General features: G+C 41.4%; 1 protein-coding gene and 1 non-coding gene across 2 annotated transcripts; both read left to right on the forward strand.

Moving 5' to 3' along the window:
• The first annotated feature begins 568 nt into the window (after nt 1-568).
• GPX5 (glutathione peroxidase 5) lies at nt 569-9,491 on the forward strand. Its single transcript, XM_008507522.2, has 5 exons — nt 569-767; nt 3,586-3,739; nt 6,727-6,844; nt 7,279-7,378; nt 8,484-9,491. The coding sequence occupies exons 1-5, from the start codon at nt 681-683 to the stop codon at nt 8,697-8,699; spliced, it is 675 nt and encodes a 224-aa protein (XP_008505744.2). The 5' UTR covers nt 569-680; the 3' UTR covers nt 8,700-9,491.
• A 4,591-nt stretch (nt 9,492-14,082) lies between these two features.
• On the forward strand, nt 14,083-14,176 carry TRNAI-UAU (transfer RNA isoleucine (anticodon UAU)). The gene is made up of 2 exons: nt 14,083-14,120; nt 14,141-14,176. It is a non-coding gene; the product is annotated as a tRNA-Ile (tRNA).
• Nucleotides 14,177-15,950: the final 1,774 nt, after the last annotated feature.

Here is a 15,950-nt window from a genome sequence, read left to right on the forward strand (position 1 = left end):
GCATCTTTTCCTATTTATACCTCTTTGATTATTGGTGAGGGAGAACATTGTATCCTACCACAGATGCCATCTGGTTTACCGTCTGGTGTCCGTTTTTCTGTTGGGGTGGTTGTTTTTTCTTATTGATTCATAAGTACTTGAAAGCACTTATAAGCATGATGAACATATTAATGTGCTTCCTTCACATATATTGTGAATGTATTTCCTCTTCAGGGCCAGCTTCCTTCCAACTCTCTTAGAGAGATCCTAGGTGGTCCATCCTTTGTGGTTTTAAGCTCAGATAATATTAGGATAGTATTTGGAATGTATATGTTAGCTCTTTTGCAGTGACTTTACTGCAATGTCTGAGAGGCTGCGTCTGCATCTAGACACTCCTATCCACTCAGTAAAAACAGACAATAGTCTTCAAGACCATGGAGGGCTTGCCATCACCTTTTCATAATTCTGCCAGAATTTATGAGTCCCAGATCCTCATCGCACTGGTGAGCGCTGAGTGCTCATGGGGGTGTGTGTAGGTGAGGATGTGGTTTGAATTCTACCTCCTTATGCCCTACTCATGCCTCAGAGATCCTTGCCACTTTGCTATTGGCCTGTGCAGTCTTGGGCTAGTTCCTGCCACGGTATCAAAAGGCTGCTCAGGTACGCGAAGACCTCAGATTAGCGATCTACAAACACTAGTCATGACTGCACAGTTAAGGGCCTCCTATCTTTTCCTCCTTCTCCTAGCAGGCTTTGTGCAGACAGAAAACAATGCAGAGAAGATGAAGGTGAGTGACTTCCAAAGAGGACAAGGCAGGGCTCAAAGGTAGAGTGACTCTTCTATTCTGTTCCAAGATCTCTCCCTCCAGTCCTTCTTGTAAGACTCAGCCTCTGCTTTCTTCCCTTTTGTGGTTTCCCCTAAAGTTTTCTTTTCTTCTCCTTGAATCTTGTTCACTCCTATACATGGGCGTTCCTTGAGTTGAATATATGTAGGGGAAAAAGAGTCTCCTTACTGTGGTCCTTTCTCCCCTTCTTCTCCAGGTAGAGGTTGCCTGGATACCTCTCCAGCCACATCAGTATCTGCATCAGAGCAGAGTCTGAGGCATAGGACAGGGCTGGGCATCAGAGTGGGTGGGGACCAGGGTTTGAAGGAGAGGCCAAGCTGACTCCTATCAGATGCGGCTCCGTGGGAAACCCATGAAGAGGAGGAAAGAAACAATATGGAAATTTTAGGGATGGGTAAAGTCAGAGAGTTATTGGAGAAATATAAAACACATAGAAAAGATAAACAGAGGCCTAAAACAACTGGATTTGGAATCAGGAGTCTTGGATTCTGGCCTCAGTTTTATTCCTAATTCATGGTTCAGTTGCTTTATGGATAAAACACATGTGTATGGCAATGGGACGGAGAGTTCAGGGAAGGATAGCAATGAACTAGAAGACTCGGAGGCAAAACAGAATCATGAAGTTAGGGGTAACTCTCATTCACATAGGAGGTTACCACTTTTGGCCTGGGACAGGTCACTTCACCTCTGTTAGCCTCTACTCTCTCATTATAAATTTGTGGTTAGCATTCACCTACCTTAGGAGTGAGTGAGCAATAAGTATTACACATATAATGTGTTCTATAAAAGGCAGCTCTAGTAAGATCTTCCTCCCTCTCTGAAATTGACTAGAGAACCTCCTGGATGACTCTCTATTTTTGAGAATTAATATGGTTTTTATATTACCCAGTGTTGCCTAACTGGGTTTGGAGATCTTGAGCCGTAGCTTTTGTTTAATAAAAGCTGGATCTGGAGGTATTTGATATGATGCAGACTTGAATAAATTTCGAACAGCAATGAATGTCAGGAGTAAGCTGAACTAAAAGGATCCTTTAAGTCCAGAGTCTCTCTAAGTCCACACTTCCTGTACCCTAAGTGCCCAACATGATTTTCAGTGATTTTCATTGCAGCAGCAAAGATGAAAGCCAAATTCTTTAAAATGTTTAGCTTGGAACCAGGCATCATAGAAGGGGAAATGGGTGCTTTCATGTAATATTCTCTTTTATATGTCTCAGTTTTGCTGGTGCATGAATGTATATATGTATTTAGGAAAAAGTGCAAAAGCCTGCATAGAGAAAATGCCTTTTTCCCCAAGAGTAGAGACTGAGTAGCTACAACCTGGTGTGCTAGTGATAGAAGCAGTGGGCTTGTAAGGTTGGAAAAAGTTTGGTTTGATTTTGTGTCGCATCCCTCCTTTAAGTGGAAGCAGATGGTGTTTGGCTAAAACCCTTTCTGGTCCATTGCGTTTCCAGGTGGTCTAGTTTGAGTGTGGACCTTCCTTATCAAGTAAAGTCCTTTTCTCTTTTCTGGTCAATTCCTTTCTGTCTTTTTCTCACAATGTGGTTTGGTAGCTTCCTTTTCATACTTCCTATTTTATATTCCCAGTATTCTATGAACAATTTGTAGCAGCTTCTTCAATATAGGGAAATGGATAAGGATATGCTGGTAAGCACTGTGGAGTCAGTACACTTTGGGTACTGCATTTACCCTGCCGTGGATAGAGACAGAGGAGGAATAAGATGAGATCTGCCTGATAGAGGAATTTAACCTAAAGACAACAAGAATTTCATGGGGAAGTTATTTCTGTTGCGTGGAAATTATTTCTGTTATGTACAGCTCTGTTCAAATATGTTCAGGAGATTTGAGAAGGAATAGGATAGATGAAGTTGATGATGAAGGCAAGTATTAGATACCTAGAGAACAAGGGGGTGAGGAGCTAGGTATGTGATAAGTTGGATGCCACCAGACAGATTTTAGTCACCTACTTGTGGATGGACTATTGAGCTCTCCATCTCCTTTCCTGGGAGGAACAAAAAGTTAGAGTTTCACAGTATTGGCTTGTAAGATTCATATGAGTAAGAGTGACACGAGAGGGAAAACTATTCAAGATGGGGATTATATTAGATTCTAGAATGTTAAACCTGGAAGCCACCTTGAGGATCTGATAGGAATCTAGACAAATATCTTCATTTTGCCCATGGGGAAACTAAGGGTCAAGGATGAGAATTGCCCAGGTTCACAAAGGAATTTGACAATAGAGCTGGCTTCCGATTCCCAGGCCAGAGTTCTTTCCATTCCACCATGCTGATGAATGGAATAAGAAGTCAGAAGACCTAGTGAAGGTTAAAGAAGTAACTTGGTCATCTTCAAATACTTATGCAATTTAAAACCTTCCCTTCACTGAGAGAGTCTAGGCAAGATACCTTCAATCCAGAGGCAAGGAATAGGCTCATTTTCACAGAAGCCTGAAAGACAGTGTGCTTTTCTCCACTTACTTCCAGGTCCTCCCATCCCAGCTCATGAATCTCTGCTCTTTTCATTTATCCAAGTATTTCCTGATATCCTGCCTCTTCCAGGATAATAGAAAGAGACTTGACTGCTTGTTGCTCAAAACACCATTGGCTTTTAAGGCACAAGACCTAAGTTTCAGTCTTGTCATTGACACCTTAGACAATTCTTGTTTGTTTTCTGGGTCTTACTTTATACATATATTATTCTTTGAAAGATTACACAGATGTTAGTAATTGTTGTTATTAATATTATCATTTTTTTAATCTTCCAGACAGATTGCTACAAAGATGTGAAAGACACCATCTATGAATATAGCGCCGTCACTCTTAATGGAAAGGAACACATTCAGTTCAATCAGTATGCGGACAAGCCTGTCCTTTTTGTCAATGTGGCCACTTATTGTGGTCTGACTGCTCAATATCCTGGTAAGAATTCATAGCCAGGTCTCCTTGGACTACATTTTCCAGCTCATTGTATTCTAAATTGTTATAATTATAATTATGTATCAGAATAAATACTCATGCTCAGGTGACTTCATTCTTCCATTTCAGGAGTCAACAAACTATGGCAAATAGACTAAATCTGGCCGGTCTGTTTTTGTAGATGAAGTTTTATTGGAACACAGCCATCCCCATTTGTTTACATACTGTCTGTGGCTGATTGTACGCTACAAGTCAGAGTTGAGTAGTCGTATGAATAGTGGTGACAGAGAACATCTGGGTCCTAAAGTCTGAAATATTTACTATCTGGACTTTTACAGAGAAAGTTTGCTAACCCCTCCCTATGTGCTGCCTCTGCTTTGCTCCTGAGATTTCCAGGAGAATCAATATATATCTGAGAACTGGGAGCCTCTCTGAAAATTCAAATCTCCTTGGTAAATACAGGAGAGAGGATCAATATTTTTGAGACTTTTTCCAGGTTTTACAGGTAACTTATAAAGGCAGGAAAAAGGGGGGAAGCAGTTTTATACCTGGAGCTGCTTATTATTATTATTTTTTTTTTGGTGAGGAAGATTGGCTCTAAACTAACATCTATGCCAATCTTCCTCTATTTTGTATGTGGGATGCTGCCACAGCATAGCTTGATGAGTGGTGTAGGTCTGCACCCAGGATCTGAACCAGCAAACCTCAGGCCACTGAATCAGAGTGTGAAAACTTAACCACTAAGCCACCAGGCTGGCACCTGGAGCTGCTTTTGACTAGAGTGAGGCTGGCAGGGGAGGCAATAAGGGAGGGAAAAACTCCTCCATCCTCAGTGCCTTCTTTAGGTGTAGTTTTCTCTCTCTCTGTACTTTTTCAGGGAATAATTTTGTCTTTCTCATATCTTAGGCCATGTGGTTTAAAAGCCAACGAATAATGAACAGGATGAATTTTACCAGAAACAGATGCACTTCTTACATTTGAACGAATAAGAACTTCATGTTTTTATTTTTGGTTATGTTATGTTTTGAGTAGGTAATATTCACAAGGCTCACCAATTAAAGGGATAAAAAAGTTTAGAGTGAAAAATCTTTCCACTTCCTTCCCTTCCCTTCAAATGACCAATATTATCATATTTACAAAGTATATGGATAGATTCCTTTTTCTGCTTTTCCCTTTGTTGATAACATACCTTAAATACTATTTGCCGCTTTGCTCTTTTAAATAAATAAAGTGCTTTAGAGTTCAGACCATTTCCTCACCCTTTTTTTAAGATTGAATAATATTCTATTGGACCATAATTCATTTTACCAATTTATAGGGACTTTAAAAATCAATTTATTGAGTTCCCACTCTGTACATGACAGATGAGGAAACTGAGGCATAGTTGCTCAAAGACTGGAAGATGAGTTTCCTAATTTGTTGTTTCTTTCCAAGAGTAAGTGATTACTCTTGAAATCACCTGTGACTGAAGACAATAAGGAAGGATGTGGGGAGAGGTACTGAGGAACCACGCGGAAACAGGAAAGCAATCTTTATTTTGTAAAAAAAAAGCAAGAAAGAATAAAAAAGAGAAAAGGGACTAAGAGGAGATACCAGTTGACCAGTTGGCTGAAGCAGAATCTGAATGGCACTGGCCAGTGTTTGTCAGGGGACTGAGGGCATTTAACCCAGAAAGGGTTAACACAGATGATTATAAAAGTCTAAGCAGACAAATTAGAAAACTTGTAGAAAATGGTGAAAGAATGCAGTTGGAAGCTTGTGTTTTGTCATATCAAGGAGAATTTTTAGGTAGAATGCATCTTTAACATCCTAAGGATTGTTAAGAACACCAGAAAGCTCTACTTGGAATTTCTCTGGTTCTCTTTGTCCCTGTCAGCTTTCCTTCCACTCCACCCAGGCTAACCAGCCTGTACAGAAGAGATAAGCCCATTCTCATGGTTCACATCCTGTCCTTCCTTTTAAAAAAGAAAGATTCAGTTAACCAACCAGGAAAGGCAAACTGATGAGCAGTGATATTCAAAGCTAACATCAGCTTTGTTTAAAAATCACATGGTAAACTTTTTTTTAAATTGCGGTAAAAGAAGACATAACCTAAAATTTACCATTTTAATATTTGTAAGTGCGATGTTCAGTAGCGTTAAATACATTCACATTGTTCTTAAACAAATCTCCAGAACTTTTTCATCTTGCAAAAGTGAAACTCTATACCTATTAAACACCTTGCTTTTTCCCCTTTGCCCAAGCCCCTGGTAATCACCATTCTACTTCTTGTTCCTGTAAATTTGACTATTTTATATACCTCATATAAATAGAATCATATAGTATTTGTCTTTTTATGTCTGGTTTATTTCACTTAGCATAGTGTCTTCAACGTTCATCCACGTTGTAGCATGTGACAGAATTCCCTTCCTTTTTAAAGCTGAACAATATTCTGTTGTGTGTATATGTCACATTTTGTTTATCCGTTCATCCATTGATGGACATTTGAGTTGCTTCCCCCTCTTGACTATTATGAATAGTGTTACTATGAACATGGGTGTGTAAGTGTCTCTTTGAGACCCTGCTTTCTATTCTTTTGCATATATACACAGAAGTGGGATTGTTGGATCTATGATAGCTCTATTTTTAATTTTTCGAGGTATCTCCATATTATTTTCCATAGCAGTCACACCAATCTACAATCCCACCAACAGTGACCTGGTGAGCTTTTGAATAATAAAGACGACTGGGCCCTATCTCAGAGGAATGGAATCAGAAAATTCTCCCGGCCCCCAGCTGATTCCAATGTGCTGCAAATTTGAGAAATACTGCATGATAATAAAAGACTTTTGAATGGGTGTCTGGAGCTCCAGTATCTAACGTCAGCCTTGCTGCTAATAGTCTTTCTGTCCTAGAGATTTTTCCTTCTCTGGGCCTGTATTCACCTCTGTAAAATGGAGACCTCCAGGGTCTCTAGCCAGGCCACCATATTGTCCCTTCTCTACCCATAGAACTGAACACACTTCAGGAGGAGCTGAAGCCCTTCGACTTAGTAGTGCTGGGCTTCCCCTGCAACCAATTTGGAAAGCAAGAACCAGGAGAGAACTCAGAGATCCTTCCGGGGCTGAAGTAAGTGCCTGCTTGAAACCTTATAGGAAGCCCCTGTCTACCTTTCCTCAGTCTCCAGAGGCCCTTCCAGGTAGGGGAGGTTCTGGATGGGTGGTGGATTAATAGGATCAGAGGCATCTGTACCCTGATTTTCACTTTGGCCTACCCTGATATGAGTCTGGCAGTGTCCAGAGACTCTCTCCTCCTCCCTTGGTAGTGAGACCTGGATGAACCATGGGAGAGCAGGAGCACAGAAATAGCTGGTACAGAAACAATGTAGGGGACAGGGGCAGCTTGTGGAATAGAGAAAAATAAAGTGAATCAGGGAGCTCAAAGTAAAAAGAAAAAAAGAAAAGCCTTATTTTCCCTTCCCAACCCTGTCTGCTATTGGTGTCCCATCATAAATTTCTCTCTTATATTCTGGAGCTTCCCAGGAACATTATGATTCATTGCAGGTATGTCCGTCCGGGGGGAGGATATGTACCTAATTTCCAGCTTTTTGAGAAAGGAGATGTGAATGGTGAAAAAGAACAGAAAGTCTTCACCTTCTTGAAGGTAAGTGAATTACTGACAAGCCTCTTCTTCTCTACTATTCCTAGCATAGAGTTGGTGCAGTAGAAATGGACCCAAGGACTCATGCCTGGGGGTGAGACTGGACTCTTTGGAAGAGACTTCCAGATCAGCATAGGGTCTGGAGTTTAATCTGCTAGTATCTATGAGGCTCTCGTTTAGTGTGGTGGAGTTGTGTAGAATGGCAGCTTTTACTGGGACCACTCTCTTTTGTCATTGACATTCATTCACTCAAGGTACATTTATTGAGTGCTTGCTATCTACATGGGAGTGTGTTAGATAATAAGGGTATAAAGATGAATAAGACACAGTCCTTATCCCTTGATGAGTTCATAGTAGAGAGGGAGACAGAAACGAACAGGTGTAATACAATATAGTAAGTGCCTCTTATGAAACATCAGCTTCTAAACACAGAAAATGTCAGAGCTGAAAGGGTCCCTGAAGATCACCAGAGTTCATTGTTCCTAAGTGCTAGCTTGTGGACCAAGGCTGGCCCACTTTGAGATTGTCATATATCCTCAGTAAATTGAAGAAAATAGGACAGTGTAAGGAGGGTTTCATAAACTCGGCTAATTTACAGGGCTACCCTTTATTCTAGGATTATGACCTATATGTTATTTATTCTCACAATAATATTTTTTAAATTAAATGGTGAAGTGATGATGTTTTAAAAAAATTTTTCTTGTTTGACAAAACGAAATTCTGGTAACTCTATGTTGGTTCCAAAAGATATATTTGAAATGCTACTGGTTCACAGAACCCATGACCTGGGAAGCCACATTCTAATCCACGCAATTTGCTTTACAGAAAAGGAAGCTAAAAGCAAGAGAGGTGACATTTCTTACCCATAGCAGCATGATTTTGTGATGGGGTCACAGAACAAAACAGAAAGAGGGAACAGACCTTTGCTGTAATATCTATAACATTCTTAGTAGTTGGCATGGTGATGATTCAGAGAATTTCTAAGAATCACAGGAAATTTAAATATCTAGGTATGGGATGGAGTGGATTACCTGTGGGTGAAAATAGCCTTGATCATCCAGGAACAGAAATGATGTTGTTGTTTCTCTTTTCCCTCTCTCTGCTTCAGCACTCCTGTCCTCACCCCTCTGATGTTTTGGGCTCATTAAAACATATATCCTGGGAACCTATAAAGGTCCATGACATCCGCTGGAATTTTGAAAAGTTCCTGGTGGGGCCTGATGGAGTCCCTGTCATGCGCTGGTTCCATAAGACTCCGGTCAGTACAGTCAAGTCAGATATCCTGGCGTACCTGAAGCAGTTCAAAATTAAAAAGGGAGGCTGATTTGGGGCCAGGAGCCACCCTGCTTCTCAATGAAGACCTGTTCAAAGAAAAGTCCATCTTCTTACTACACTTTCTTCCTCAATGGCCTCCACTTGACCAAATCACCTCTATACTGTTAGAGTTCCCACTCTCTACCGAGTAGATTTATACTCATGAGTCTACTACTATCTCTTCTTGCAAGAGTATGTGAGTGAAGAACAAAAGAATGGAAACCTAAATCCTCAGACCTCTGTTTAAAATTAGGAATTCATATCCATCAAAGGAAAATCATCTTTCTATGAGGATGGTTCAGTGTGCCACAATATCCCGAAGAAGAATGTTCCTAGACATTTTGACTCTCCCGTCTCTCTCTACCCTAAGGATAAAGAAACAGCAATGGGGTTACGGCCATACAATTTAGTTTCCACTCCATAAGATTTTTCCTCCCCTGAGATAAGCATGTACTGTCAGTTTCCAACTCTTTTCAGATCAGTCTTCAACCATGACACCTCTGCCCTGCACCCCCTCCTGCCCCCGCTCATCTGTCATTCTCCTGTAGGAGCCCTAAGGTAGAGTGGGAGCAGGAAATTCCCTCACATGAAGGGAAGGACATCTCCACGATAGTGGGACCTAGAGCCTCTCTCTAATTTGGACCCTACAAAAACTTTCCTTATTGTCTGATCTTTAGTGTATTCAGGTTATGACACCTGGGCAGGGCACCCTTTGAAGGATGGACTTTCCCCTTTTAACCCTAGATTCCACAGCATCAGAACCAGCCCTGCCACCATCTCCAATAAAATGTTTTCTGCAGCATCTGGGATCACTGTGGTGGTTTTTAAATCCTATCCTGTGCACAAACTCGTCTTATCTCTCTCCTCTTCCTCACTGTGGACTATCACAGAAGGTGTATTGCCCAAATTACCTGAACCTCTTAGAATCTCTTTCCTTCCAGAATCTTGGAAGGTTGTCACCTGATGGCTCTCGATTGTCATCCCTCCTCAGGAATTGCCTCAGGCCAAGGTCATATCTCCTTTCCAGGGGCAGCCTGTATCCAATTAACAGCCAGTGAGGGGTATAAAGGCCAAGCTCTGATATCTCAACTTAGGATAACTTTGAAGCGCTCAACCCAGCTGTAGAGACCCCCAAGGGGTAAGCTGATGCCTTTTCTTCCTGGTACTGCAGCCCAATTTTTCCCTCTGCCAAATTATGCTTCTCTTCTTTGCCCCTCAGGTGCCGATTCTGAGGTAATGCCCTAGTAAGGTTTCTGAATGCAAATCTCCATCTTGGAGTTTTTCCAGGGAACCCAACCTGAAATAGTTGGTACCAAATGTGATCTGAGAAAGAAGATGCTAAGATGAAATTTTTGATGCAAAATTGTCTACCATCTGGTTGGCAATGAGGGATGGGTAGAGCACAAACAGCCACTGACACGAAGTAGCAGTGCAATTTTTAAGACTTTCACCACACCTGAACTGAGACGGGATACTGGTGGAAGGATATGCACAGGCAGATGTAACGTATCAGGTGCTTGAGAAATATGGGAGAGATGGGAGTTATAAGACAACAGAACTGGATGGTTGTTACTAGAAGAAATGGATGCTTTGGAGAGAGATGATTAAAAGCTGAGGATGATATCTCATCAAATAAAGGCTAACTGTGAAAGCCAGAGTCCCTCCATAGGAGGATATAAAGAACCTTTCATATCCTACAACTCAAGGGCACAAAAAGCTAAGCTTCCAGTCAAAAACTTAATCATAGGAATAATAGGACCCCAAAGAAGGTTAAATTGTCAAACTAGATTATCTTGTATGCCTCTGTCATGGCCTTGAATGAAAAGAACATAACCTTGAGACATTGGATGGAGACATCTGGTTGGATGCATTCAAATATCTGAATCCCCAGATTTCCCAAGACCCCCTGAGCCTTTTAGAAGCAACCTAGTCCTCCTTATTAGGGATTATCATGACCTTCCTGCTTGAATCCAATGCAGAGGTCTCTGCTCTGCCAAACGTCATGTGCCTCTACCACCTTCTCAGCATCTGCCCCATATAGAACTAGATTCTAAGGATTCTGGATCAAGGAGAGTGGAACACAAAGTTAGCTAAAGGAGAGTTCATTGATACTGGAGCATTCTCCCAAACTATAGAATTTTTACACACTGGCAAGAACCAACACCTTGTTAGGATTCTCCTGCTGGGAAAAAGAAATGGCTCTCACTAAATGTAGTAGAAATGCCAGGACTATTGTGACAGATGGCAGAAAGAAGGGATCAAAACTCAGAAAAGTGATCATGAAGAGTGGATTTACCAGGTAAACTTGGGAAGCCCACTAGATGACCATGTGGCACAGGAGGGCCAAATGACATTCTGTTTGAAAAAATAAAAAGGAACATGCTAGGGAGAGGGGCATGACTGAGAAGTTCTGTGATGAGTGTCCTCAATAGGCCTGAGCTGATGATAAGAGAAGTAGCCTCACTGACAACAATGGGGATTATCGGATCTTGAAATAATTCAGGCCAGAGATGGCAGCACTCAACCACCAGAATGCATATATGGGGGTTGGACCCGTGGTCGAGTGTTTAAGTTGGTGTGTTTTTCTTTGGCACCCCAGGGTTTTGCTGGTTCTGATCCTGGGTGGGGACATGGCACTGCTTATCAGGCCATGCTGAGGCGGTGTCCCACATAGCAGAGTCAGAAGGACCTACAACCAGAATATACGGCTATGTACTGGGGGGCTTTGGGGAGAAGAAGAAGGAAAAAAGAAGATTGGCAACAGATGTTAGCTTAGGTGCCAATCTTTAAAAAAGAAATTTTTTAAAAAAGAATCCATGTGTGTATGCACATGTGTTTGGAGGGTGGGTGAGCAAAACTACTGTAATAAGAGACAATTTCAGAATGGTAGTCAACTTTGTAGAGTGTTAGAGATGCTTAATAGAGCACAGCATACCTAGAAGCAAGATAGACGAGCAGCCAACAAGGGTATCACTATCTACAATCAGAAGAAATTAAGGACAGATAATCAGGAGACTGAGGGCAGCTGCCCCACTAAAAATCAAATCACAGTACTTTGCTCAGTTTCTGACCATGAGCCAGTTTTCAGACCCAGAATCAATGACTAAAAGAGAAGCCAAGTCTTGAGAAATTAAGACCCTGCAACATCACTGCAAATATATAGAATATATTTTCCCCATTCCTTTCTTAAAGGAACTTAGGGCCATTTACTCAGTAACCATAAACTCAAGAAAGGGAAATACTCTTAGATTTCAAGGACTGTTGGAAATAAGATCCAAATCAACATTGATACTGAAGGACCCAAAGTGACGTCATGGCCAGCATTATAGTGGAGGTAATGAAGACCAGGTAACAAATGGAGTTCTGGCCCAGGTCTGGTTCACATTGCATCCACTAAGGCCGTGGATCCATCTGATGGAAATTTCTCTTGTCCAAAAACATATAAAATGACATTGGCACAACCAGTATAAGAGCTATCACAGTAGAAAAGGCCAAGAGGGAGCCCCTGAAACTAACTTACCCAATTCCCATGCAAGACAGTAAATGAAACCATTTAAGAGAATGAAAACCATACTCCTAGGGAGAATGACAGAGATTATTGCCTTTAAGGATCAAAAGGATGCACAATTGGGATCCCTATAATATCTATCTCCATTTAATTCACCAGTTTGTTCCCTGCAAAAAATCAAGGAAAGGCCCAGAAAAGCGACAGTGGACTACCACAAAGTAAAACAAGTAATAGCTCCAATTCAAATTGCTGTACCAGATGTGGTATCTTTTCTGGAAAGATTAATTTATGTTCTTCGATTTTTTAAAGCAACAAGTGAGAAATAAGATTAAGTGTAACCTTTTTGGGAATCATTAGTTTAAATAAAATCATCTGAACACCATAATAAAGTCTTATCCTTGTCTCATTATATATTCTATACATGCTGACACCACCACCCCATCCCCAAACCTGGCTCCGAGAACATCTACTTTCGCTCAAATATAGTTCTGTTAAGGGCACTGACCCTCCGAGAACTTTGTTTAGTCTTCTCAGCTCGGTTGGTCACAGTCCTATCCAGGAGGCAATGTTTATGGTTTGGGGATCAGAGAGAAGAGGGGCCCAGTGGGTTGGTCAGATATCTGGCTCTTTCCCAGGACCAAGTCCTGAACTAGATCTTTAGCTTAGGCTGGGATATTCCTATGAAGAGAAGACAGAATCAGAAAGACAGCATGTCTTCTGGAGCATTCGTCCTTGAACTCTAGAATGCACCACAGTACCAAATGTCCTCTTTATCAAAAGACAGGTCAAAGATGTCCAGCAGCATTAATTAAATGGTAGTATATCAGTGGATGATTGAATATTGACTCTTAAAAATATAGAATAATGAGTCATTATATGTACAGTTCTTAAACAGTTCCATCCCTACTTTGAGGGCTATATGTTTCCTTTAGTACAATTATCAGGGAAAATGGTTTATGTAATAGTGTTAAATAAGAATAAAACAGAATATAAAATTGTACATATATTATATAGTATATATGTGTGTATGTGAGAGTGTGGGTATGTGTGTATGGTTACAGCCGTGCCCCCTCCAGAAAAACTCCAATGAAAACGTTCATAGAAAAGAGCCTGAAACAAAATACAACAAATGTAAACAACGGCTTTCTCCGCGTAAGAGACTTTAGAAAATTTTCAAGTAATTATCTTATTGTTTTTCTGTATTTCCTTAGCATGTGTGGCATCTATACATGTAAAACAGTGAAATTTTTCTAAAGGAAATATTAGTTCTCTGAATGTCTCAGGGTAGCAAAGTACTTTAACATTCTTATATTAAAGACAGCGCGTGATTGGGTGGAGGTGGGAGAGGCGGCCTTTGAAGTAGAATTTTAAAGTTAGTGGAGCGCACAGAGTGGAGAGAGAGGAAGAGCGGGAAATTAGAACGGCTGAGACGGAAAATCCGCGGGAATGCGGAAGCCATAAAAATGCACCGGTTCTTACACACGGAATACAGGCTCCCAAGTGGAAACCGGCTGAGCTGTAGTGATATGACCAGAGTGAGTGACACGACCGTTTTGCATGCAGTCATCTTAGCTTCCTGCCTTTGTGAATCAATGCGATTTCCTTTCATTCAAATGCTTTCAAATAACAGTCTGAATTTAGAGAAGCCGTGGGAATCTGAGTGGAAAATTAAGATACAGGTGACCGCGACCCTCAGCCCCTTAGCATCTCTGTGCTGGGGAAACCGTTCCAAAATGGCTACTACTGGGGAACCCTCGGTGCTTTTAATCCCCTTTGTAGAAGTCCCATATCAGAAGGTGTCATTTTGTTCATATTGTTTAATAACTTTAAGAAAAATATGTTAAGACATCTTCACTTACACCTCCCCAAAAGCACACCCAACGTAGCTCCAGTGGCGCAATCGGTTAGCGCGCGGTACTTATAAGGCAGTACGTTCGTGAGCAATGCCGAGGTTGTGAGTTCGAGCCTCACCTGGAGCAGCTTTTACTACTCTTCGGCCCATACAAATTCAAAGGGAGTTGAAGGGGGACGAACGCTTGTAATTTACACCTTACTCAGAGCTTGCTAGGGATTTGCCTTGAAAGTCTGCTCAAGGCTCGGGCAACTAGAGTTTGACAGTTGCCAAGACAACTGTTCACAATGTTCAATTGAGTAAGAAACAGACCGTCAGAGTCTCAAGCCCAGAGTTGAGGTGTATATAAAAACTAGTGAACAATAATTCAATGTCTGATTTGTCAGCTCCGTGAAATGTGTACAATCTTGGTTTGTACGTATTTTGGTGGAAATTTTTCTGTCCTTGAACCTGCTTTCCTTACCTCAGTTTTTTCACTCCTCTGGGCTTTCTCTGGGATTTTTATCACTCTTAATAAGTCCATGATGCCTGTAGTTATGACAGAGACACTGGTATTCAGTTTCAAAAAATGAAGTGATCCTGTATTTACAGCCTCCCAGTTGAGCTGGGAAACCTGTAATCTTAACCCTCTGGATCTTAAACATTATTAGAGGCATGCTGCAGACATAGACGTAGAGCTCTCTGGCTTACTGAAGATTTATAATTGCCCATGTGCAAATGTCCAACACTCCCGGTTCTTTTCCAGCTGCTGCTCCATTTTGGAGTATTTACATTCTCCTTGGCCCCACTCTGAGCCGCCCACCATATAAATGTGGGTTCAAAACAAGGCTCACAGACAACTTAGATTAACAGTTGCTAAAGAAGTGATAGTGGATAATTTACTTACCATCATGTACAGTGGACATATCAATAGACGCTATTCACAGTGTTGTTTGTAGTGTTAAATGAGAAATAAATCATTCATTAATTAATGGTCACAAATTCTTCCCATCTCTATATACATTTCATTTTGCAATCTGATTTTGCAGTAGCTTCCATCAAGAGGTGGAGTCTATTTCCTTCTCCCTTGTGTGTGAGCTGACCTTGTGATTTGCTTTGAACAACAGAATGCTGTAGAAATGGTGTTGTAGAAGTGGTGTTGTGGGAGTTCCAAGATTAGGCCTCAAGCAGCCTTGCAACTTCTGCCTTTTCCCTCTGGAGACCCTGAGACCACCATGTGAAGAAATCCCATCTAGCCTCCTAGAAGATGGCAGATCACATGGAGAGAGAGTCTCAGCCATCCCAGCTATTCCAGCCATTCCAGCTGAAACCCCAGACATGTGAGTGGGACCATCTTGGATCATCCAGTCCCAGTCAAGCTGCCAGATGACTGCAATCACATGAGTGACCACCGGTGAAACCAGCAAAAGAAGTGCTCAGCTGAGCACAGCCCAAATTGTTGACCTGCAGAATTGCAAACAAGAGAAACAATTATTGTTTTAAGCCACCAAATTTGGGTGAGGTTTGTTACATAGATATAGATGATTGATAAAGGCATTTAGCAGAGAGTAAGAGTCTAAGATAGGTTAGCAGTTTATTACTTTGGGTGATCTTCTCATTGCCCCAAACATTGAGTCCCCTTTGCTCTTGCCACAGCCTGGAGACTTCAAAATCATTTGGGACACTGGGCTATTTAAATTTACCCCTAGAGTAAGCTTCCAGCTCCTTGGGGCCTTGTAGCAAGCTCAGAATTCCTACTGTGAAAGACACAGAGTTTCCAGATCTCTAGAGCAAGCAGAGGTATGAATTAGTAGGTATTGTCCACGTTCCTTGCCTAATTCTGCAAACAAACTAGCCTCCAGGTTCCACAGTCCTCTCTAGCTGCATCTTCCCAGTGCTGGCTATCCTTTTGGTAAGTTTAT

The sequence above is a fragment of the Equus przewalskii genome, chromosome 19 (assembly GCF_037783145.1).
Source record: "Equus przewalskii isolate Varuska chromosome 19, EquPr2, whole genome shotgun sequence".
NCBI classification, from domain to species: Eukaryota; Metazoa; Chordata; class Mammalia; order Perissodactyla; family Equidae; genus Equus; species Equus przewalskii.

Coding starts and splice junctions, on each gene's coding strand:
- GPX5 (XM_008507522.2), top strand. CDS start 681: ATGACTGCACAGTTAAGGGCCTCCTATCTTTTCCTCCTTCTCCTAGCA. Junction 3,740..6,726: donor TCTGACTGCTCAATATCCTG/GTAAGAATTCAT, acceptor CTCTACCCATAG/AACTGAACACACTTCAGGAG. Junction 7,379..8,483: donor AAGTCTTCACCTTCTTGAAG/GTAAGTGAATTA, acceptor TCTCTGCTTCAG/CACTCCTGTCCTCACCCCTC.